Source organism: Harpia harpyja, chromosome 9 (assembly GCF_026419915.1).
Source record: "Harpia harpyja isolate bHarHar1 chromosome 9, bHarHar1 primary haplotype, whole genome shotgun sequence".
NCBI lineage: Eukaryota > Metazoa > Chordata > Aves > Accipitriformes > Accipitridae > Harpia > Harpia harpyja.
Window position 1 is genome coordinate 36,703,270 of NC_068948.1, and position 23,139 is coordinate 36,726,408.

Sequence of the window (23,139 nt, forward strand, 5' to 3'; positions counted from 1 at the left end):
ATGTAAGGAATTTGGCATAAAAAAATAAACATTAAGTACAGCAGATATTTTAAATGAATAAACAAACGTAACTATTTCCAACACACACATTCTGCTTTCTCGTGATTTACATAACGTAAACGACTTTGACAACATCTTTATGTTCTGTTTATCTTTAAATACTGCTGAGCCAAGAAAATCTGCATATTGTGTTTCTGCAGCTTTAACCCTCTGACCCACTGGAGAGTTCTGCAGGCTACAGAGCAATAAAAGTTGCCACTGTGGGTGAAGAGCCCATGGCAAACAGTAATCAGTGCTCTTAAAAGCACTGAACATGCCCCATCTAGGTGTATGTATTGAGCTTGTTAAATATTTATCCGGATTTATATGTGAATAGTAAAAACCACATGCTAAAAGTACTTCAGCTATCTTTAAGCAGCAATATCCACACTTTCATAGTTTGAAAGCTCTTGTTTTTAACTTGTAAAAGAGAATCTGGCTTCCTAAGTGGGTTGCTACACTGACATTACTAAGTACAACAAAACTGGTTTTAGGGACAAACTGACAATCTAAATCAAACAAAAGGAGATATTTGTGTTATTTATATTAAGTATTAATGTTAACAGTGTCACCCATTTCTACCTGGAATAACAGAGAACAAGGAAAAGGAACCTTGTCCTCTATTCACTGCAGGTACCTGAAAAATTGTAAATGACCCCATCAGATCAGACAGGTCTTTTATAAAGGTAAGTTTTTAGTTAGATAATGTTATGTCTTGTCCTTTGAAGTTGGTCTCCAGGTGCATCACAGCCATCTAATCTTTAAGCAAAGGCACATTTAAAAACAACAGAAACATTTACTTGAGCCTTGGTGCTGTGTAGACATCCTGTCTTTCCACAGAAGCAGGGAAAAGCTTGCTAGGGAGTTGATTGCCACTTAAGGCTGCTTACTTCCAAGTCATAATATTTGCTAGTTCTGTTGTGAAGTATCTAAAATACAAGCTGTGATTCTCTGTAGCAATCATAAAAATTGAATCAGCCTTGGTACTTAGAAAAAGGCGCTTTTCTTTTTTTCTTCTATTTGATTGCTAGCCTGCTGAAGAACTACCCCAACGGAAGGATGGCTGCTTATGTGTTTTGAACTGTTGATGCTTAATCGGATTGTCAAGTCATTCCTGCCAACAGTTTCCACGCTACGCACATCGTGTCCATTGCCAACAACTTCTGTCCATATTCTGTACGCCTCTGGAAAAGAGCAATAAGTTTAAACGGCATCGTTGTAGATGTTGCTGACAAATGCAGTCCTTCACTGAAACAACTTCAGAGTTTGATTTCTTGTTTTATTGCTCCACCTTCTGGTTAACTTACTTTTCAAGCAAGAAACGGCATGAAGAGGAAATAATTCTTAGCGGGAGAACTCTCCTCTCCCACAGGTGACCAGCATCAATCAGAAGCCCGGTTTTGCCAGCGGCCGCTGCAGCAGTGAGGCGGCGGGGGTGGCGGTGCCCGAGGGGCCCGTTCCTGAGGGGGCGCCGAGCGCCTGCGCCACAGGCCGCCGGGGCCTGACGGGGGGGAGGACGGGACCCCGCGAACCGCACTACGCGGAGAACAGCGCGTCAGTATTATCAGGTGAAAGGCCCAGCCACAGTTTCATCTGCCGCCCGAAGAAGCAGGGGGTGAGCACTGACGGCGGGCGGCCGCGCCGCGCTCCGACCGTCTTCGGCTCCGCCCGCCGCCCTTCGGGTCTCTTCGGCAGCGCTCGGGCCTCAGGAGCCAATCGGGGCAGAGCGTGCGTTCCCGCCTTGCACCCACAGCGCGTGCCGCCCAGGAGGTGCGCGCCTGCGCGCGGTGCGGTGGGCCTGAGGGGCGGGGGTCGGTCGGTTTAGCGGGAACAAAGTCGTGTGGCGTCGTGAAGAGGACGGCCTGTTGTGTGTGGCTGGGGTGGTAGGAGAGTCCTTTGGTGGCCCGGGAGCAGGCTGAGGTAATGCCGAGGGCTCGGCTGGGCTGGCGGGGGGGGGGGGGGGGGGGGGCAGGGACACGCTGAGCCCACGCGGAGAGGAAGGGTTGCTGGGCGGGTGAGGGGACGGACAGGTCTCTGGGGCTGGTTTGCATCATCGGGGAGCTGACCAGGCGGTAAGGGTTGGCATGTGCTTTGGGTGAAGCGTGTGCTGCTCCTAGGGCAACGTTAAAAGATTAGGCTGCGTTGAGTCTCAAGTGTAACTTGAAAGTAACGTGAGTAGGCCCTGAGTTAATGCTTGGCTGAGGTTGCAGATCCTGCCATGCTCTCTAATCTAGTTGACTTTCTTCACAGCTTCAGAATTTGTGGTGGGCTGTGCCAGTGGGTTCAAACTTGACTACAAGAAGCTGTAACTTCCCCACACTGCTTGTTATGGCTGTGTTAGTGTGCAGATCCAAGAGCAGGGAATTTTGCAGAGGAGGGTACATTTTACTGAACCAGTTGAAATTAAACAAGGGCAAATGTAATAATGCTGCTCATAATATTTATTGGAATAAGGATGGGGGAAGGAGAAGATTGAGCACTAATGCTGTAGGTGGTTTGTCTTAGAAGATGACAGGAAGAGCTAGAGCCAGAGCAAGAGGAAGACCTCCAGCCCTGGAGACTGCTAGTCCTTCTGTAGGAGCTGCACCTGTAAGTTGGTTCTCTTTTTAATGAGCGCAGCTAGGCTTTGAAATGTCATTGCTCAACTATTTCCTATTTTAATATTGGGTATATATGTTAGATTATATATGTGTGTATGTATATATTATGTCAGGTGTATAGTTATATTAACTCGTTTTTATTAAGGAAATTCTTGTGTGCTTACAAACAAGTACTTGATTATATAATACAGTTGTCATAATACAGCTAGTGGAAATAGGTAGGCATTTTCATAGCTTGCTTTGTCCACTATGATACCCTGCAGAGATGCAGAATATATTAGGCTGCTGCTGCTATTGATGCATATTTGGGCAGAACCTGGGTCTGGCAGGTGTCCTGACATGTTTTTAATTTTAATATCAAGGACTTTCTGTCTTTGCGTTTGAACTAGTGTTTAGGGCTTGTTTTGTGCATATATGCCCTAGTCAAACTGTAGCTTGAAAATGGCTGATACTTCTGTATTTGCAGCCATTGCCACATACATGGAGATTTTTTAAAGCAGTTCCTCAAATTTGTCAGTTACTAATAATCATCTTTCATTTGAGAATGTGATTAGGTGGGAGGAGTGTTCCTAGTCCTTTTTTTGCCAGTGTCAGATGAGTTTAAATCGTGATGGAAGGTAGTTTTCAGTTCTGTTTCTCAAATAGTGAAGTGCATCTTGCATTAGCAGTAGCACTGATGCACCTCTTGAACTTGGAACAGAATTTATAAACCTGAGAGACCTGATTACTTCAAACTTGGTCTCTTTGACTTGAATAGAATTGTTAGCAGGAGTCAGGAGGTGGTATCAGTGTCCTGCTGTGGGTAAAGAGGAAAGTAAAGGAAATGGTAAGGCTTAGGTACTTTACATGGACTGTGAATATTGATGCGGTCTGAGTGGAGAAATGTCTGTTTTGGCTTTTTTTTCCTATATAGGCTGCCACTGTTCTACCATGTAGACTGCATGTATCTCCTTCCAAGAGGGTTAGTTCCAGAAGCATTTCCAAAGACATGTTGAAAAGAGGTTGTGGAATGAATAAGAGGGTTTATATTAAAAGTTTGGAAAATGAGGGCTTAGGCATGCGCTCTGTCTCGGCTTAAGTGAGAACGTAATCTGTGCTGATCACAGGGGAAGATGGGAACTACTAGCCATATATTGTAGAAGTGAACCATACCATTTGACTTTACACGGGACTGATACAGAGGTATTGTAATACACCAAGTTCTTATTACTGAGGTTTTTAACAAAAAGCATTAGTGGGATTTAAGGAGGTCAGGGGCCTACCTTTCCTTACTAATGTCCTGACAACCCTGTCATCTTTCTTGCTGCAGAGGTAGGAAAGAGGATAGGTTGGTCAGTCCCTGGGAAGTCCTTCCCAGTGCGGAGGCTTCAGCCTGCAAGGAGGATACCAAGAAGAAGAGCTTGGCTCTTTGTAATGGTGCATGGTGGGAGGATGAGACACAATGGGCACAAATTGAAGCAAGAGTTGCTTTGACTGGACATAAAGAAAAATGTTTTCATGATGAGGACAGTCAAGCACTGGAACAGGTTGCCCACTGAGGTTGTGCAGTCGGCATCCCTGCAGATGGGATAAATCTCTGAGCAACCTGATCAGACCTCGCGATTGACCTTGCTTTGAGGAGGAGGTTGGGCTAGAGGCCTCCTGAGGCTTCTTCCAGTCTGAATTATCTTGTGGTTCTTTGAAGAATGAGATTGTTGAAAAGCCCGTTCCCCCCACCCATACAGTAAACCCTATCCCAGTATAAACTCTTCCTTCAGTTTATGACTTGACACAGAGCTCTGCTCTGATCCTTTAATGGATGGGAAAGCAATATAGTCAGCTCAGAATAGAGGGTTTCAGTGCCTAGCTGTCAGACTAGAGAATCCATGTGTGTGACATTGCCACTTCCTTTGCGGGCAAGGATAGGATATAAGTGAGAGAGCCAAAGCAGAACTGATCTTTCCTGAACTACTTTTATGAATACTCAGGGAGCACAAAACTTGTGATAACCTGCTGTTACTGTGATAGTATTGGACTGATAATTTTCACATATACTCTTTAGGGTTGTGTACATTCAATCTTTGCAGTAGTGCTTATGGGTATTTACAGACTTCTTAAGAGGGTGTACTTTTGCAGATCTTATAATGTGTAAAAATAAGGTGGAGAGTATAAGAACAGAGGGGCCTCCTTAGTTACTGATCCTGTGTTCAGTGTCAGAACATGCATATGGGAATTACAAGACAGGTACCAAGAGCTCTGAGAGCAAAGGAGTGGAGGAACTCCAGCAATGGATTGCTGGCAGGTTGTGTGACACTGGTTCAGGGGGTTCCTACTGCTATGTTGTAGGGCAAGACAGAGCCAGGCTGGCGCTCTAGCTCAGCTTTCATGATTATCCTTGATATTGGTGTCTTGCTTGCTTACACTTGAAGTAGAGAACTTGATTATTCCTGGAGGGACTAACTTGTGGGGCAGACTGCAATCTGGTAACATGAAACTCTGAATTGTGGGATTGCTCATGGCTGAAGGTTGTGTGTTGCCATTCTTCCAGGCATGACGCTTCTTAATACTGTTTATCCACTAGACACTAAAATTACAAAAGCTGTTTTTATAAAATAAGTAATCAGCTGCTTGAAGTATCAGAGGGGTTGTTAAACATGAGAAGTCCAGAAATTTTAGTTAGAGCTTGGAAAGAGAACATTTGCATTTGCTACTAGTTTAATGAATATTAAGTGACAAAAAAAATTTCCTGAACCCCATTATTTTGGAGTTTGATGTACAGAGTAATAACTCTGCTCATTAATATAGGAAGAAAGATTTAAACTTAAGCAACTGTTACACTTGGATATTTGAGCATTCTGTACTTGGTTAGTGACTTTGTTTTGCTGTAGTCTTGGAAGTATGCTGTTTCTTCAGTTGCAGTAGGAAAAGTTGTTCCCAACTGTTGCAGGTTCAACAAACTTTGCCAAGTCAGCCACCTGGCCGTCGGCAACCTCAGCAGCCACGTGTTCCTCCATCAGTATCAGAAGAACCTGGTGGCCATGGACGACAGAGAGGCTCTCAGAGTGTTCCACAAGGCCGGAATGGGAGAAGGCCAGAAGGTCAGAAAGGGTGAAAAAGTTCATTGCCCACAAGAGCAAAGTTCACTGTACATATCTGGTGATGACAGTATTGTCATTCTAAGGTGCAGTATAACTGAACCAGGAATTTTGAAAACTATCTTCAGTGTGCTCCAACTCCATCTGTACCATCTCCTCTATCAAAATAGTTTAAAAAAATAAATTAGGTAGCACTTGTCACAATTAACTGCATGAATATGAATAGTACATTTCATTTTGATGTTTCATTATTTTTCTTGAGTCTTAATAAGGAAATTAAACTTTCTTACCTATTTCACATAATTTCTATGATTCTATGATAACAGTGTATTTAAACTTTTTGGTGCCAGCTGGAGGTGAAATGAAAGGTCTGTCCTCCTTGTATTTGCAGAAGAGATTATTGATTTGGAGGGTTTACATCTTTTTTTCATCTGGCTAGTGAGCTGTTCTATTTGCTTACTAGTTAACTGTCTGTAAATCTTAGGAAGTTAATATGTGTTACCTGAATGCTATTTTAAGATTAATTCACTACGTAGCAAAAGCTGAAACTTAGTATTTCATTATTTCTCTTGATTTGATATATATCTGACTTTCAAAATTGAGTTGTATTTAATTCTTCTTTGTATATAAGACTAGACTGTAATTCTTCCTTTTCCTCAAATTTCAAAACAATAGGATTACAGATTTCTGCGGGATTTCAAGAATTGTCTTTAGCAGATAGGGGTGGACGTCGTAGAGATTTCCATGACCTTGGGATAAATACTCGGCAAGCCATAGAACATGTTCAAGAATCAAAAACTGGTATGTTCAGATTAGACTATAGACATATAAGCAAGTTGAAATGAAAAATAGTTTTGCTTTGTTTCTGCTTTTAGTATCCCCTAGAGAGCCAAATAAAAAAAAAAAAAAATCATCATTGTGTACTGGAAAAAGATATAAGTTGCTCCCGATATCTGAAGAGGAACAGTAAGATGACATGTCTGATGGCACACTGCTTCGGACAGAAGTTGTGTAGCATTTTAAATTGCAACTATTTAGACATAAATGATGATCCTTGTACGTTGCACTTCTTCAAGCAGGACTCTTCAGGACTCTGTAGGTTTGCTTCTAGAAGTTCTGGTTTGTAACACATTGACGTAACCAAATTTGTAAAGATCTTGTAATAAATGTGGAATTTGAGACCTCTTCTGAAGAAACTTTTTGGTTTAAATAAAAGGTGATACGCTTCTTCCCTTGAGATGAAATCATGCATATGAAAAGAAGTAAAAGCAGGCTGTCATGATGGTCCTGCCGCCTTGCTAGAACGCAATCCTTTTTAATGTTCAACAGTGCAGGTTCTGTGCTGGTAATAGTTTTGTATTGCAAGTGACTCTGTGAGACATCACAACAATATAACAGCAACTGTAGTCCACTTTTGCTTAATTGAATAAGTGCAGCATGCCACACGCCCAGGGATGGTAGGTCTTAGTTCTGCTCAAGTCACTTTGGGCCAGAAGCAGTATAGTTGTTTTCTTTCTCACCTAGATTTTCTATCTAGAGCTATGTTGATGCTAGATCATGGATTGCCGTACCTTGTAGGCAGTTGTATTGCTGGCCTGTTGTCTTCTATTTATAGCTCTGTACAGTTTTCTAGTATAATATACATGCTTTGTATGTGGTAGGATTTTTTTATTTTCATCTGGGGTGTTGTATTTCAGATAGGAAAAAAATGGGTAGTGAAAACCAAATTAAAATGGGTGATCCATAATTATCTGCAATGTATTTTTTGTATTAGGCTTGTGTCTTTAAGTCTAAAAGAAGTTGAAATGACATATGAAAAAATGGGAAGAAATACTCTGAGTGATCTAGAGCTAGTTCTTACTGTCGTGTCTTTGTTTGTTTGCTTGCTTGTTTGTTTATTTGAAAAATCTTGAAATACCAAAAGAAATGTCATCTTGTCACATATGAATGGGAGTGTGGATATCTCTAGTGATTGATACTGTTAATTTTTGTTCTATGTTTATGTTTCATGTAAAGAAAGATTAATTTGTTCACAAATGAAGTTTATATTTTAGTGGAAATTCATCTCTAGTACCTGGTACTAACCCTTTGGGAGACCGGTTACTGATCTAAATGCTTATCTCATTTGGTGCGAGAGTGTTCTTGACAACTGAAGGAATTATAAAAAGCTCTAAGCAGGTTAGTGTGTATGATAACACTATGCCTATGTGAGCATTTCCTATAGCTTACTGAGCTAGAACAGTTGTAGAACACAACTGACCTCTAATCTTTGTCTGAATGCCTTAGTTTTTTAAAATTTCTCAAAGCTGTTGAATTACTATAAGCTGGTAGAATTTTGTGACTACTAAGATGTTTGCCTCTCATTTTAGGTTCTTCAGGTATTATGGTAAAATTAACTACAAATTACTTTCGTCTGACGTCTCGACCCCAGTGGGCTTTATATCAGTACCATGTTGGCTATAGTCCTGAGATGGAAGCACGCCGTCTTCGATCAGCTTTGCTCTTTCAGCATGAAGAGCTAATTGGAAAGACACATGCATTTGATGGATCAATATTATTCTTGCCAAAAAAACTAGGGAAAAAGGTGTGATACAAGAATGCTATTTTATTTTTTATTTTGACTTGTATTTTATGATGCTACTTGTTTCTTACTGGTCTGGGTGAAGTTAGAGAATTGATGTCTGATAAGCAACATTTAGTTGGATTGAATATATTAATATAAGCTAATTTGCTCGTGTAGAGAAATTTGGTAATAAACTTCTGGTTCTAATGCTTAGGTTCTACAGGCTAGAATAATCCTCTGCACAGAAGTGGTTAGCACAGACAGTATTTTTCCTTTAGTTTTTTTTCTGCTTATATTTTTTCATAACTGCTGTATTTTAGCATCCAACATAATTGAAAGGGCGGATGTATTGGGTGTACATGGCAAGATTTTGGTAGCTGGTGGGGTCTGGGGTGGCCCCTGTGGGAAGAGGTTAGGGGCTGCCCTGTGCTGTATGCAGCCATTTTCAGGTGGCTTCACAATGGACCCAACCACAGACCAAAGCTGAGCCCATCAGCAGAGTTGATGGCACCTCTGTGGGGAACAAATGCCAGAGCAGAAGAAAATTCTGAGAAGAAAGGAGGAGCAGAGGGAAAATGCCATGTACTCATGGTAACCCCTGCCTCCCCTCCACCCCTTGTGCCACTCGCTTGCCTTACTGCAGGGGTTGAGTGTAACCAGTTGTGTTAACAGAGGGGGCAGAGGAGTCCAGAGTGAAGTTGAGCCTGGAAAAGTGAGAGGGGGGAAGATGTTTTCACTATGTGTTTTAAAGTTCGTCTTTTTGTGTCCCAGTACCTGAATCAGTAATTAAATATATATTAATAGGCAATATAGTAAGTTTATTTCCTCAAGCTGAGTCTTTTTCGTGCGATGGTAATTGGTAAGTGATCTCCCTGTCTTCATCTTGAATTCAGCTGCTTTGGGGATAGCCTGCATTCTACTCCATTAGTCGTCTTCACCCAAATGAATGAAACATTTTAGGTTGTAGTTTACAGTCATAGTAGGAAATCAAATTCCTGTTTCAGCTAAGTCTTGAATTATTACTTAGAATCTAAATGTACAAGTCCAATTTGATATTAATGGAGCAAAGTCCAGATATAGCCCTGTTTGCCTCTAGTTTTATTAACCTAACTTCACTTTCTCAGGTTACTGAAGTGTTTAGTAGGACTCGAAATGGAGAGAATGTGAAGATAACAATCATGTTGACTAATGAGTTGCCACCTACTTCACCTACATGTCTGCAATTTTACAACATCATTTTTAGAAGGTTTGCTGTCCAAGTTATGTCTTTATAAGAAGTCATTCTAAAAATATCTGACTTAAGTTTTTCCTTTCCAAAGAATGGACTACAAATCAATATTACAAATGTAAATTTTTAAGCCTTTGAGGCTACTGTTACTATGTGGCCAACCACATCTGGCAACATTTTAATGTGCAGTTATATGCATGTTTCTGGCACATGCTAGTGTGAAATGTTTATACCTTTTCTATGAGCAGGCAGATTCACACTGGAGTGCTAACTGTTGTAGGCAGTTAGTCCTGTCTCTGCCTTCCTTTTGAGTCTGTGGGTTTGCCTCAAAGCAAATAATAGTGCAGGACCTCTAACTGGCAGGTTACACCTTTTGCTGTAGTCTTTCCATGTATACTTGGTACCTGGACTACCTGGTTTGTCTGAAATGTAGCTTGTTTAGACTGCTACCTTCAACTGGTTGGTGAAGGGGTGGGTTGTATGCTAACTTATTCTCAGCTGATTAATTATCATTAATAAGTGTTCAGGGCCTTTCTAAATTGAAGTGTAATCAAAAGTTCACATTTGTGACTGTTTTCTCTAGTCAGGTGAAAAAAAATGAGGTTGTGCAGAGGGATGGGACCATGCGTATTTTGATAAGCTGAATTATAATGGTAAATGACATCCATATTTCAACTTCCAGGCTTTTGAAGATGTTGAATTTGCAGCAGATTGGACGCAATTATTACAACCCCAGTGACCCAATCAGCATCCCTAATCACAGGTTTGGCAAAAAGGATACTCTAGGAGGGGTGCAGGGGGAAAGGATGACACTTTGATACTGCTCTGGTGGTTTATCGTGTAATAAAACCATGGACTTAAAACCTGGTTTTTCTGGGAAGCATGAGACCTCATTCTCCTAATTTAGGTTCTTCTATGTGTAAGATCTCATTACTCGTTACCAGTGTGTGTTCTGCTATTACATTTTACTCCAATATCAGAAACCTTGCTTAAATGTCTGTAAGGCTGAGATCTCTGAATGCTTTAATTCTGAAGCTCAGGAGTGTCCAGCCTTCATTCTGAAGGCCATTTAATCTGCCATTTAAATTCGTATCTGGCCATACCCCACTGGATGGGTAGTTCTGGAATGCACCTATTTCTAGCTGTCATGTCTTGTCCCTGTTCCCTGCCAGGATCCTGTACAAGGTTAGCCCTAGCCTGTTGTACAAGTTAGTAAGCTTGAGCTTGAGTTTGACTGGGGCCCCATCGCATGGCTGTGGTGTACTCCTTGCCATTAACCTAGCCTACGTAACCTGGTTGATGGAAGAAACTGGACAGTGTTCTACTAGATAAACTGTTGGTCTTATTCTCTTTAAAGTGTCTGGAATACCTATATACTTTGTATGTAAGATATTTAAGACTAATAGCATGAAATGGATTTCTTAGGTTTTGAGGCATCCTTTCTTTCACTTCAGTTATATTGTTACATCATTCAATCTTTAAAGCTTGTTCATATTTGGATAATGGTTTCTTTGTGTCTTGACTACTTTCTAGTGTCTGGGAAAGTGGACAGAAATAACTCAAGGGGTGAGAATAGAGATGCTTTAAAGCACGTTAAGATTCTGTATATTCTCTTTTGGCAGGTTGATGGTTTGGCCGGGCTTCACAAGTTCTATCCTCCAGTATGAGGAAAGCATTATGTTATGTACAGATGTGAGCCATAAGGTTCTTCGCAGTGAAACAGTGTTGGATTTTATGTACAGTCTGTATTACCAGGTTGAAGAGCAAAGATTTAGAGATGCCTGTGCTAAAGAGCTGATAGGTTTAATTGTTCTTACAAAGTAAGTCTCTTTGGACTCTTGTCGTCTTAGAGATCTGTTTATTTTGGGGGATGTTCCATGTCCTGAAGTATACAATGAAGCATCAGAAAGCATGAAAATTGTATCATTGTCAAGCTGGCAAACTAATCGAGGTGACAGCATTTACAAAAGCAGGAAGTACATATCGGATTAGTTGTTTTCATTTGGGTTTATTACGATTTAGCTTTTAGTAGAATTGATAGCCTGTTACAATTGAAAACTTGAAGTTACTGCTGCTGCTAAGAGCAAAACTTTCCTCTTACGTGAGTATTGCTATTAACTTTTTCATCCTGCCGTTCTATTTCTTTACTGTTTGAGTTAAGATTTAAAAAAACCCAACTGATTAAATTGTTTATTTAGGTACAATAACAGAACATACAGAGTTGATGACATCGACTGGGATGCCAATCCACAGTGTACCTTTAGAAAAGCAGATGGTTCTGAGATCAGCTACGTGGACTACTACAAAAGGGTATGGAAACTTAACTGTCAGCGTGTGCGTTATGCTTTAACTTGAAACGTTAGAGCATTGTTAGAGTTTACTTATGATGCATGGATTTGTAATTCATAATTTTCTTTATTAGAATTTTATTTTTAATGGATACTATGTAATCTGAGAGCAGTAAGTAACCTATGCATCATGATTTGGCATGAGTAGTCCATCCCAATGAGTAGTCGGTTAGGCAAAAATGCCAGGAGGCCTGCATGGTTGAACAAGGAGCTCCTGGGAAAACTCAGAAAGGAAGCATACAGAAGGTGGAAGCAGGGACAGGTAATCTGGGAGGAATATGGAGGCATTGTCCCAGCATGCAGGAATGAGGTTATGAAAACCAAAGCCCAGCTGGAATTGAATCTGGCCAGGAATGTTGAAGGCAACAGGAAGGGCTTCTGTAAGTACATAAGTGACAAAAGGAAAACTAGGGAAAATTTGACCCCACTGCTATGAATGAGTCGAGGCCCCTGATGACACAGGATGTGGAAAAAGATGAGGTACTGAATGCTGCCTTCACCTCAGTCTTTACTAGCAAGGCCTTAGAGACCAGGGAAAAGTCTGGAACAAGGAAGACATACCGTTGGTGGAAGAGAATCAGGTCAGGGAATACTTGAGGAAATTAGACATAGCTAAGGCCATGGGCCCTGATGGGTTGTACCTACAAGTAACAGTGGCAGCTGGCTCACATCATTGTGAGGCCACTGTTAATAGTCTTTGAACAGTGGTGGTGATAGTGAAAAGCACGTGAGGACTGGAGGAAATCAAATGTCACTCCTATCTTGAAGGTGACACAGGGAACTACAGGACAGTCAGTCTCACATTGATCCCTGGGAAGGTGATGGAACAGCTAATCCTGGAAACCATTTCCAGGCACGTGAATGACAAGAAAGTCATCAGGAGTAGTTGGCATGGCTTCAAGGGAAAGTCATGCTTGACCAACTTGATAAACTTCTGTGATGAAATGACTGGCTTGGTAGATGAGAGGAGAGCCGTGGATATTGTCTACCTGGACTTCAGTAAGGCTTTTGACACTGTCTCCCGTAAGATCCTCGTAGAGAAGCTGGTGAAGTGTGGGCTGGTTGAGCAGACAATGAAGTGAATTGAAAGCTGGCTGAATGGCCAGGCCCAGAGGGTGGTGATTGGTGCCAAGATGTGTAGCTGGAGTCTGGTAATTAGCAGTGTACCCCAGGGGTCAATACTGGGTCCAATCCTGTTTAACGTCTTTATTAATGATCTGGATGATGGGGCAGAGTGTACCCTCGGCAAGTTTGCTGATAGTTTAATGGAGGTGGAATATATGCACAGTCATCTTAAGAGAAATTACTCTTTGATACTTCTGGTTCTTTGAAACAAAGTTTATCTATGTCCTCCATAGCTTAACCTTCTCTACCATTGAGGCCTACCACTGTAACTAACTTTCTGCACATCAGTTTCAATTGTAAAACAGGATTGGACTTAATAAGCTAGGAGCAAAACTTATATTATCCGTTCTAGTTCAGGATGGAGTTTATAAATGATAAATTTTCTCTGTCTTCTTGCCTTTGCTGTGTGATCTCACTTTTCTGTTTGTAAATGCTATCCTTGAGATAGATAGGATAGATCCAAGGTCTCTGAGGTGTGGTTCTCTTTCAGAAAAAAAAAAGTCAAACTATGAAGTATGTTTGCTGACTGTCAGCTTGTGTCACCTTTTTGTGTCTTTTTTCTTTTTTCTAAACTAAATTAGCAATTGCTAGACAGACCAACTCTTGCCAGATGCAAGGAAAAGTTGCGGGAGGGTTAAACTTCAGAAAATTCACTTGGAATCTTGTTTGATTCTTGTGATGTCTTGAATTAAATTGCTCTAGAGAGCAGGAACCTTGTCCATTACTGAACTGGAATGAGCACCCTAATTTTGAGTTAAGTACTCTGGGTGATAATGCCTCAAGCAAGGCAGAAGCATTGTTTCTGTTGTCACTTACAACTCAATAATTTGGTTGCACCAATAGAGAGAATAGGGCTTCCCTGTTTGACCTTTTCTGACAAAACCAGTTCCTCTCAAGTTAGATGTGCTAACTGGAAAATGTTGCTTGTTGCTTCTGTTTTGTTTTTGTTTGTTTTAGGAAAAATACTAATTTTCTAAAGTGACCATTATTATTAAGAAAAGTGAGTGTTTGTTATGAATAAACTAACATACAATACATATTTTTAATACAGCAATATAATCAAGAAATTACTGACTTGAACCAGCCTGTCTTGATCAGTCAGTCTAGGAGGAGGAGAGGGACCATCATGCCAGGACCTGTGGTTCTAATTCCAGAGCTGTGCTTCCTAACAGGTACTGTAGCATTTTTTCATATCAAAGCATCGGTCAAACCATAATGCCTACTGAAACTGGTATTTTGACAGCAGCCTCTTGCCAAGTTAAGTAGAAATGGGTTTTTTTGTATAAATGTGAGCTTAGAAACAAATTTTGTAGCTGAAAGATTAGGTATTTAAATGAGGCTGAAAAGTTTGAGGGGTTTCGATATTGCGTTTATGTATCGTGTTCAACATTGGCCCACTGATAACTTGTGGAGCTTTTTGGTGGTAGAACTTTTGTTGAAAAAGAGAAATTTACTGTAAATTGATAATTTTGAAAGATACGGAAGTGGGTATTTTCCTCTGAGATACCCAGTTTGCACTAGCAGTATCTGTCCATCTGAGCACTGGTTTTTTTTGCTTTGGAAATGTAAATAAAGAGCTGCATGTCCTGTGTGGTTTCCTCTCAAGTGCAAAAATCCAGAATTTTTTTTCTATGCAGATAGGAGTGTATGTACATGGAGCAGCTGAAAATCTTGATCACTACTGACACCACTTTACGTGTCTGCAGTACATGCATAGTTAATCTACATGATTTGCAAGTTTACTTTTCTTAGTCCTTAGTCTAACTTCTACTCAGAAAAAGATTTTGCTGTTAACAGGATTAACTGAGAAGATGCGTAATGATTTTAATATGATGAAGGACTTGGCTGTTCATACACGACTGCCACCCGAGCAAAGGCAACGTGAAATTGGGAAACTTATTGACTACATCCAAAAGTATGCTACCTTAATATCTTTGGTATTTCTTTGTCATGAAAAAGTTGTATGATAAACTTATTTCTTGCAACAAAACTTTGGAAATCTTACTGGTTTTAAAAAAGAAAAGTCTCAGCAAGAACAAATTTATTTGTTTTAATTTAAATCTTGTTTTTAAACAGAGATGATAATGTTCAGAAGGAACTCCGAGACTGGGGTTTAAGCTTTGATTCTAATTTATTATCCTTTACGGGAAGAGTTGTTCAAGGAGAAAAGATCCTTCAATCAGGAAATGTGGTAAATAAAACAACTTCTAAAGTCTTTTGGATCTCTCACTAACGAAACAAGTTCTTAAGGGAGGAAAAACTACTTGTTGGTTTATAAATGAAGGATTATGAGTGAAAACGTTATACACAAGTCTTTGTCCAAACAGGAGACTTGCAAACTTCTTAAATTGTTTACAAGTTCTGTTTAGAACCCCCTGAAGATTTTTCTGGCTTGCATTACGATAGCGTCTTCCTTCCAAAAAGGTCCCTCTGTCTAAACAAAGTAATTTCAGATAGGAGACTAGAGATGTTTCTAACTAGTTTCCATTTATTAAAATACCAAGGCTTTCAAATGAAAAGCCACCAATTATTTCAGTTCAGTAGATAGAACACATAAAGTATCTGTTCACTCAAACATGGGGTGACTCTTCAGTATGAATAACTTAGATTTCAATTAAGTCATAGATTGCCATAAAACATTATATATTTGCTCTGTAGTAGCAATCTTTTGTTTGTTTTGAATGGATGCTAGATGGAAAAGGGCTTTTTATGGTATTTTGATCTGTATATCTGTGTATTTGGTAAAGCTTTTTTTTATTCTTGTTATTGAAATGATCTGATATCTTCTTTATAATAGTACTTTTCTTTTTCTCAAGAAGTTACCTTACTAAAAAGAAAAATGGGAGAAAAATATGTCAATACATAAACAGCTATGTCTTTGTAGCACAAAATCTGTGCAGCAAATAGTAACAACTTATCTGGGCTAAAAATCATAAATATCTTTGCATAATTATGAATGAAACATTTGAAGAGTGTAGGATTTCTTGAAAGGGCTAGGTAGAGCTTATTTTAAGTTAGTGACAACAGCAGTAAAAGAACAGATAAAAATCAAGTCATTTGTTCTAGGCAGAAGTGTTAAAGTCTGTTCCTGAGGTGTATTAGGAAGTAGTTGTGGTATAGCTTGTTTGGTAGAGTGTTGATTTTCTTTCTCTACCATCTCTTATTTACAGTTTAATTACAATCCTCAGTTTGCTGATTGGTCAAAGGAAACTAGGGGAGCTCCCTTAATCTGTGCAAAGCCTCTGGACAACTGGTTATTAATATACACACGGCGCAACTATGATACTGCTAATACATTACTTCAAAATCTGTTTAAAGTCACGCCATCCATGGGCATCAGAATGAACAAGGCAACCATGTAAGTGTCCTTAGAAAGCTGATGGAAAAATCATTTTATACTTATTAAGGTGTATCTGTTAGCATGCTTAGGCTGTTAAATGAGGATATAGTATAGTATGTCACACTACCGACTTCTGTGAGATTTTTAATAAAGTTGCTTTCAGTATGCAAATTGTTCAGTTTTCTCTAGTGACTAACTTTCTTACTCATGCTTTTATTTGTGAGAGCATTCACTGGGGGTTAAAACATGCCAAAACTAAACAGTATTAGACATATAGTCATTGAGCAAAACCTTCTCAAGTGGAGCTGTATTTAGTACAAGAAGGAATATGTATTTTCTTGCTGACTTTGGATGTATTCTGATTTGTTCTCCTTGCAAATATCTTCTTTTGAGTACCTGTGCTTGCTTTTAAATTTGAATTTCATTGCACTTGGAAGCCTAAGTTGGGGGTGATTCCTCTTAATCTTCAAAATGTGTGAATATTGTATGTTTATTAATAGCTATAAATGTGACACTTCATACAGTACTGGTGCATAATGAGCATTTATGTTTTTGTTGAAGTTTCAATAGCTGTTGGTTTTTTTCTGTAAGCATTTTTTCTCTCCTTTTCAGGATTGAAGTAGATGATAGAACAGAGGCTTACTTAAGGGTTTTACAGCAAAGTGTTACCCCTGACACAAACATAGTATGTATTTGAATCCTAATTTCGAATCATGTTAATCTCTGTAATTGGTGTCTTAAGACTAGTGGGATTCATTCTCAGAAATAAAACTTCTGGCTCCTGCATATCTACTACATGCCTTCTCGTACTCCTGTTCAAACCCCAGACTAACTGAGTATCGTTCTGGAAAAGAGCCTTTGTACTTGGCTCTGAAGTATAGACACTAAAACTTTCCAGGTATTTCTTTCACTGTGAACTCTTGAATATTTCTCTTGAGTATAAGAAACTTTTCCTAAAGAACTGCAACTGTTACATAAATCTGAGAATGCAGCTTCTTAAAAACATTTTTTTTTCTTTAAAGGCAGTTTGTGTTTTGTCTAGTTCCCGAAAGGATAAATATGATGCTATCAAGAAATACTTATGTACAGATTGTCCCATTCCAAGTCAATGTGTGATTGCTCGTACTTTAAGCAAGCCTCAGACTGCTATGGCCATAGCAACAAAAATTGCCTTACAAATGAACTGTAAAATGGGTGGAGAACTTTGGAGTGTTGAGATCCCAGTAAGTAATCTTTTTTTTTTTTTTTTTTTTTTAAAATTGTAACTGTTTTCTTTATTGAGCCTTATTTAAAAAGCAAGCCTTTTTCCTCAAAAAAAGAAAATCGAGTGTTCTCTGTGTAGTTTGTTTTGTGTCTGTGAGAAGAGGCATGAAGTTAAATATGACATAAGGAGACATTTAATTCAAGAATTCAGTGCCTGTGGTCTACTTAAGCGTCCTGAAACCACACAGCTTATGTCATGATGTTGTTGCACGACAGGATGGAGGTGCTTAGCATGTCTTCACGTACTAATACACATTCTGTATTGATTCCTTTTAAGCTGAAACAGGTAATGATTGTGGGAATTGATTGTTACCATGACACTTTATCTGGAAAGCAGTCAATTGCAGGATTTGTTGCTAGCCTGAATCAAACAATGACACGGTAAGATTTGAATGCCAAAGAAAAAAAAAAAATCTTTATCTTTCCCTTAACTGAAAAGTAGCTTGAATATGGTGGGCTGTCGTGAAAATGTCCAAGTTGATTTACTGTTCACTGTTAATAAGAACTATTATGAATTATTTTTTCCACTACATCCCTTAAGGAATAGCCTTGTCCTTCTTCCACAGTGCTTGGGAGAGGGGGCAAATGGTGGGGCAAAGGCTGGGATGAATAGAGGGCATCGGGGTGACAGGCTTTTCTGCCTTTTGAGTTGACTTGTGTGAAAGTTTTTTGATAGGAATTGCACATGGCGCTAAAGCATTTGTCTACCACAGGGGCTTTGCAAGGTATATATTCTTACAGTACGCTAACTCTTGCTTGACTGCCTTGACCCACAATAGCCATAAAGACTAAGTGGTCATAGCCTTTTTAAAAATAACTTCATTCAAGTAAGCCTGGGAAATACTTTGAAGGTCATCTTTTATTTTGTCCTTCACAGGTGGTTCTCCCGCTGTGCTGTTCAAGGTCGTGGGCAAGAACTTGTGGATGGGCTCAAAGCCTGCTTGCAAAGTAAGGGAAAGCTTTCTGCCTTGTTGAGTCAGATCTAACGAATGACAATTTAGCTTCCTCAAAACACACGTCCTCAGCTGCCTTGAGGGGAGGTGTTACCAAGTTGCACTTAAATAAAAACAGATTGAAAACACCGTTGTAAATATTGCTGAAAATTAATAGCATTTGGTGTACATTCTTTCATTGATTCCCATGTTTCTTAACAATAATTAAATACTACTTATCAACGCGCTTCAAAGAATGCTTTAAAGCAGACATTTAAAGGATGACAGCTCCTTGCTGTGCGAGAGGTCAGCGGAGTAGCTAATCTTCTTAGGTTCTTTCTTTTTGGTAGGTACACAGGTAAACCAGAATTCTTTTTGCAGGTAGCATTTGTGTATCATGATGCATACCTATTTCAAGTTACTGAAAGACTGAAGACCTCAGGTTTCAAAACTTACTGCTGTTTTTCCAGTAATAAAAGTCCATTTTTGTTTTGGAATGAATTGTCATTATAGCTAACAGCTTTTACTCTTTTTATTTTTTTTTTAAGCTGCTCTAAGAGACTGGTTCAAGTGGAATAATTATTTGCCGTCTCGTATTATTGTGTATCGTGATGGTGTAGGAGATGGACAACTAAATACTTTGGTTAATTATGAAGTGCCTCAATTTCTGGATTGCTTGAAGAGTGTTGGAAAAGACTACAAGTAAGTTTGTTTCTGCCAACACCCTTTTTATACTGCAAGAAAAATACACACTGGGATACAAAAAGTGGTTACAGATTAAGATTGTGTCATCTTTTCATCCTTATTTATTTTTACTTGAGCTCAAATAACTGCTTTTCTGATGATTGTTAACATGATTTGAGATACCTAACTTGTAATATAATAGGAAAAGTTTTTAGTACATGCACCATGAGTATTCAATGCACATGTATACACATATACTCTTTTGGCATTCTTGATGCATGTGGTAATTAATACTTTTTTCCAGCTGGTTAATCATAGCTTGATTACTACCACATGTGTCCAGTAGGTCCATTTTTTTCTTCCCAGTTCTGAAAGGACTATCTATTGTCCAGTCACTTAGTTCTGCACGGTTTTCAACATTCTGCTTTCAAACTTAACAACTGCAGTGACTTGGTTTCTTAATCTGCTCTGAAAAATGAAAATATTTCCTGGTGCTGCGGGCAAGTGGGGCACAAAACAAGTTATAGCTAGTAGGAATTGAAATGCTTACTTTTGTCTAGCTTCTGTTAATGGCTTGCTCTTTGCCAAAAATACTGTTAAAACACAGTGGTGTTTTATATGAAAAGATGAGGTAGAGAGATAGTAGAAATCAGATCTTTATTTAGAAGATCCCTTTTTGGTCTGTTTTGTGTCTCCCTGGGTAGTTAAATATAAGCTGGATTGGTGAGAAATAGAATCAAAGTTGCACCTGAAACTAAATATCTAAAGTTATGAACAATGTCCTATTTAATCTAAATCAATGAATTAGTGAATACTTTTATATGTGAAATTAATGCCCTGGAGAACTCTAAAATTGCTTTTAATTTGAAGCTCTAGAGAATATGCTCCTGAAATACTCTCAGAGCAGTTTTTCAGGATAGTTTTGTTTTTTTTCTTTTATTTTCATTTATTGTAGTCCAAGACTTACTGTGATAGTTGTGAAGAAACGAGTGAATACCAGGTTCTTTGCACAGTGTGGTGGAACACTTAAAAACCCACCCCCTGGTACTGTTGTTGACGTGGAGGTTACCAGACCAGAATGGTAAGTTAGTGAAGCGGTAGCACTTCTTTTGTTTGCTGGCAACCTGATAACAAAGGAAATGTATCTGATATTAAATTGACTGTGGGATCATGTAGAAGAATGCTTTCCACTCTTCTGTCCGTTTGAAAAGAAATTATAGTGACTGTGTAGATGAAATGGACAAGCTTAAATTTCATTAATTCATTATGCAATATTTCATGGTTTCCAATATGCAGTATTTGTATATATCAGAGTACTACATATGCTTTTAACTAAGCATGTGTCTGTTTCACTTTTTGGTGTTTCTTTTTTTGATTTTTAAAGGTTTAGTACCGAATGAGTGCCTATGGATAGGATTGCCCAACTGCCCTTAACTGAAATTAAATTCTGTCTGGCTGTAGTTGTGACGTTGGGCATAAATTTTGTTACTTTGTAAGGGTGCATTTTATGAGCCAGTGTTGGAAATACTCTTTGGTGGTTAGGAAGTCACTAGAAGACGACTCAGAATTGTACAGTTTTGTGTGTAGGTAGCACATGTACACAGATATCATTGACTTCACTTGCTAGCTGTTAATGAACGTTTTTGCAAGTCACACTCCATGGCACTTAGGTCAGGTATGTGGGAAACACAAATCATATTGAGTATATGATGAAAGGTTTGACTTTGGTCAAGGGACGCGGGAGCGCGTAGGGAGCAATGCAGTCATCTGTGGCAGCGCACAGTTCTGATAGGTAGTTTTGCCTTTCTTTTTTTCTGTTTTACCAACTGGCTGCAGGTGTCCCAAGTGTTGCAATAGGTGACAAACATCCAAACATGGCTCAGGGTGCGAGAGTAAATGAGGAGCATAAGCTAAGTACATGTGCAGAGTGGTTATCAGGAAGAAGACTGTATATGATGAATGGTTAAGATCTTCATGGTCTTAAGACCTGTTCCATATAATAAGATTATTCACATTCTTCCAGATCTCCTGGCCTTTCAGAAATAGAGGAAACTGATTATTTTGTGACCAAAACATAGGCATACTTTTGCAGTTTACTCAAATATGCATAAAGTGACTTGAAGAAAATAAGTAAGACAAATTCTTGGGGATTTGCATTTTTCTAAGGAAAGCAGCCCTTTCTGTATCAGACTTCTGGGGTTTTGTTTTTTCTATTACAGGTATGATTTCTTTATTGTGAGTCAGGCAGTGAGAAATGGTTGTGTTGCACCCACTCATTACAACGTAATTTATGACACAGGCAAACTGAAACCAGATCATGTACAACGTTTAACCTACAAACTTTGCCATATGTACTATAACTGGTCGGTAAGTATTTCCTCTGGGAAATGATAATATTTTTCTTCTAAGATCGTGCATCTCTATGCAGTAACAACCCAGAAGAAGGTAGAAAAAGGTGTCCTTAAAACACCCATGCAGATCCAAAAAGCCTGCAAGTATGTGTCTTGACCTAGAGTGGTGGTTTGAGAATTAGACATTTTATAATTACATGATCTCTCTAAAGTCTGAAGATTAAAGTAATTTTTATTCTTACTAGTAAATACTTGTTGTTTTGAGTATTACTCCCAAATTCTATGTCAAAAGCAAAACTGAAATGATTATTTCTCACCTGCGGAAATACTTCTTTGTGTGGAGATGGAACTGTGTTCCTCCATTTCCCTTGAAGATTCCTCTATTGCATACCAAGATCAGGACACAGTGAGGTCATGCCTGAGGTGGGCTTTAGATTTGTCAGTGTAGTAATCATAAATATTTCACAACTTACCCATGTCCCACCTTGATGCTGTGAGATCCAGCATCAAATGTAAACCTGTGTAAGAGGCTTTTTTGGAGTGAGGAGGGGAATGGAGTTGGGAGTGTTTTTGCATCTGCTCTTCTATAAAGCATGTTTTTTTAATGTATTCAGTGTATGTAATGTTTTCACAAATGGGCATAAACTACAGGCAACATAAATTTTACATGTATCCAGACTTGAATTCCAGGACTCTCTTTGTTACAGTGAATGCATGCTTATTTAAATGACTTTGAAAATAATTTTTTTTTTTCTTCCCTTCTGCAGGGTGTTATCAGAGTACCTGCTCCTTGCCAATATGCTCATAAACTGGCTTTCCTTGTTGGTCAGAGTATTCACAGAGAACCAAACCTGTTGCTTTCAGACAGACTTTACTATCTTTGAAGTTGAGTTATCAGCTAAAAAAAGTAGCATAGTTCCTGGGAATGTAGAATTGTCTGGGGTTTTGCGTGGCTTTTTGGTTGGGTTTTTTGTTGTTTGTTTTTGTTTTGGTGGTGTTTGTTTGTTTTTCTTTTTTTCTTAAGAGACCTGTGTATGTGCAGTTGTGGAACTTTATTTTCATTGTAGCAGGAAAAAGCTTGAGATAGCAGATCTGCATTTTGAATAGGTCTCTGCTTGCTATAATGACTATTTTTTATTATTTTTTGTAATACTTATTTACTAAAGCATTTCTGGGATTCTTCACAAAAGGTTACTAGTTGTTCTTATTTTTATTTATGTTTTGGGGAAGTCTTACACAGAATTCTTTAGCATACAAGTTATATACTTATGCAGACCAAAATCCAAACTTTTTCAGCTAGCACATTACACTTTTACTTTTCAAAATGCAATTGTTGCTTCCTTGTTTTTCTTGGCTGTTAAAATGAGGGCAAAATTTTGTCTCCTAAACTATTTCATATCTTAAAAAGAGGCTATCAGACATTCTTGGTTATCAAGGCTTTGTTTTAATAGCACTGCAAAACCTGTGGAAGAGTTTTTAATACTTGCCCTTGTAAGTGATTTGCAGACCAACTAGAAACTGTCTTGTGCTCACTTGTGTCTCCCCTAGGAGTAGAGGGAAGTGGGATGTTTTCAAACTGGCATAGCTGAGGA

At 39.0% G+C, this 23,139-nt stretch overlaps 1 protein-coding gene across 1 annotated transcript; it reads left to right on the forward strand.

Moving 5' to 3' along the window:
* Window positions 1-2,441: 2,441 nt before the first annotated feature.
* On the forward strand, window positions 2,442-22,936 carry PIWIL1 (piwi like RNA-mediated gene silencing 1). The gene is made up of 20 exons (XM_052796661.1): window positions 2,442-2,628; window positions 5,566-5,716; window positions 6,389-6,514; window positions 8,083-8,297; window positions 9,401-9,522; window positions 10,187-10,267; window positions 11,127-11,324; window positions 11,703-11,814; window positions 14,029-14,149; window positions 14,775-14,892; window positions 15,054-15,168; window positions 16,148-16,335; window positions 16,930-17,002; window positions 17,340-17,540; window positions 17,858-17,961; window positions 18,458-18,528; window positions 19,061-19,214; window positions 20,152-20,277; window positions 21,416-21,563; window positions 22,315-22,936. The coding sequence occupies exons 1-20, from the start codon at window positions 2,548-2,550 to the stop codon at window positions 22,429-22,431; spliced, it is 2,622 nt and encodes an 873-aa protein (XP_052652621.1). The 5' UTR covers window positions 2,442-2,547; the 3' UTR covers window positions 22,432-22,936.
* The last annotated feature ends 203 nt before the right edge of the window (window positions 22,937-23,139 follow it).

Coding starts and splice junctions, on each gene's coding strand:
- PIWIL1 (XM_052796661.1), top strand. CDS start 2,548: ATGACAGGAAGAGCTAGAGCCAGAGCAAGAGGAAGACCTCCAGCCCTG. Junction 17,003..17,339: donor TTACCCCTGACACAAACATA/GTATGTATTTGA, acceptor TTTTCTTTAAAG/GCAGTTTGTGTTTTGTCTAG. Junction 18,529..19,060: donor GCTCAAAGCCTGCTTGCAAA/GTAAGGGAAAGC, acceptor TTTTTTTTTAAG/CTGCTCTAAGAGACTGGTTC.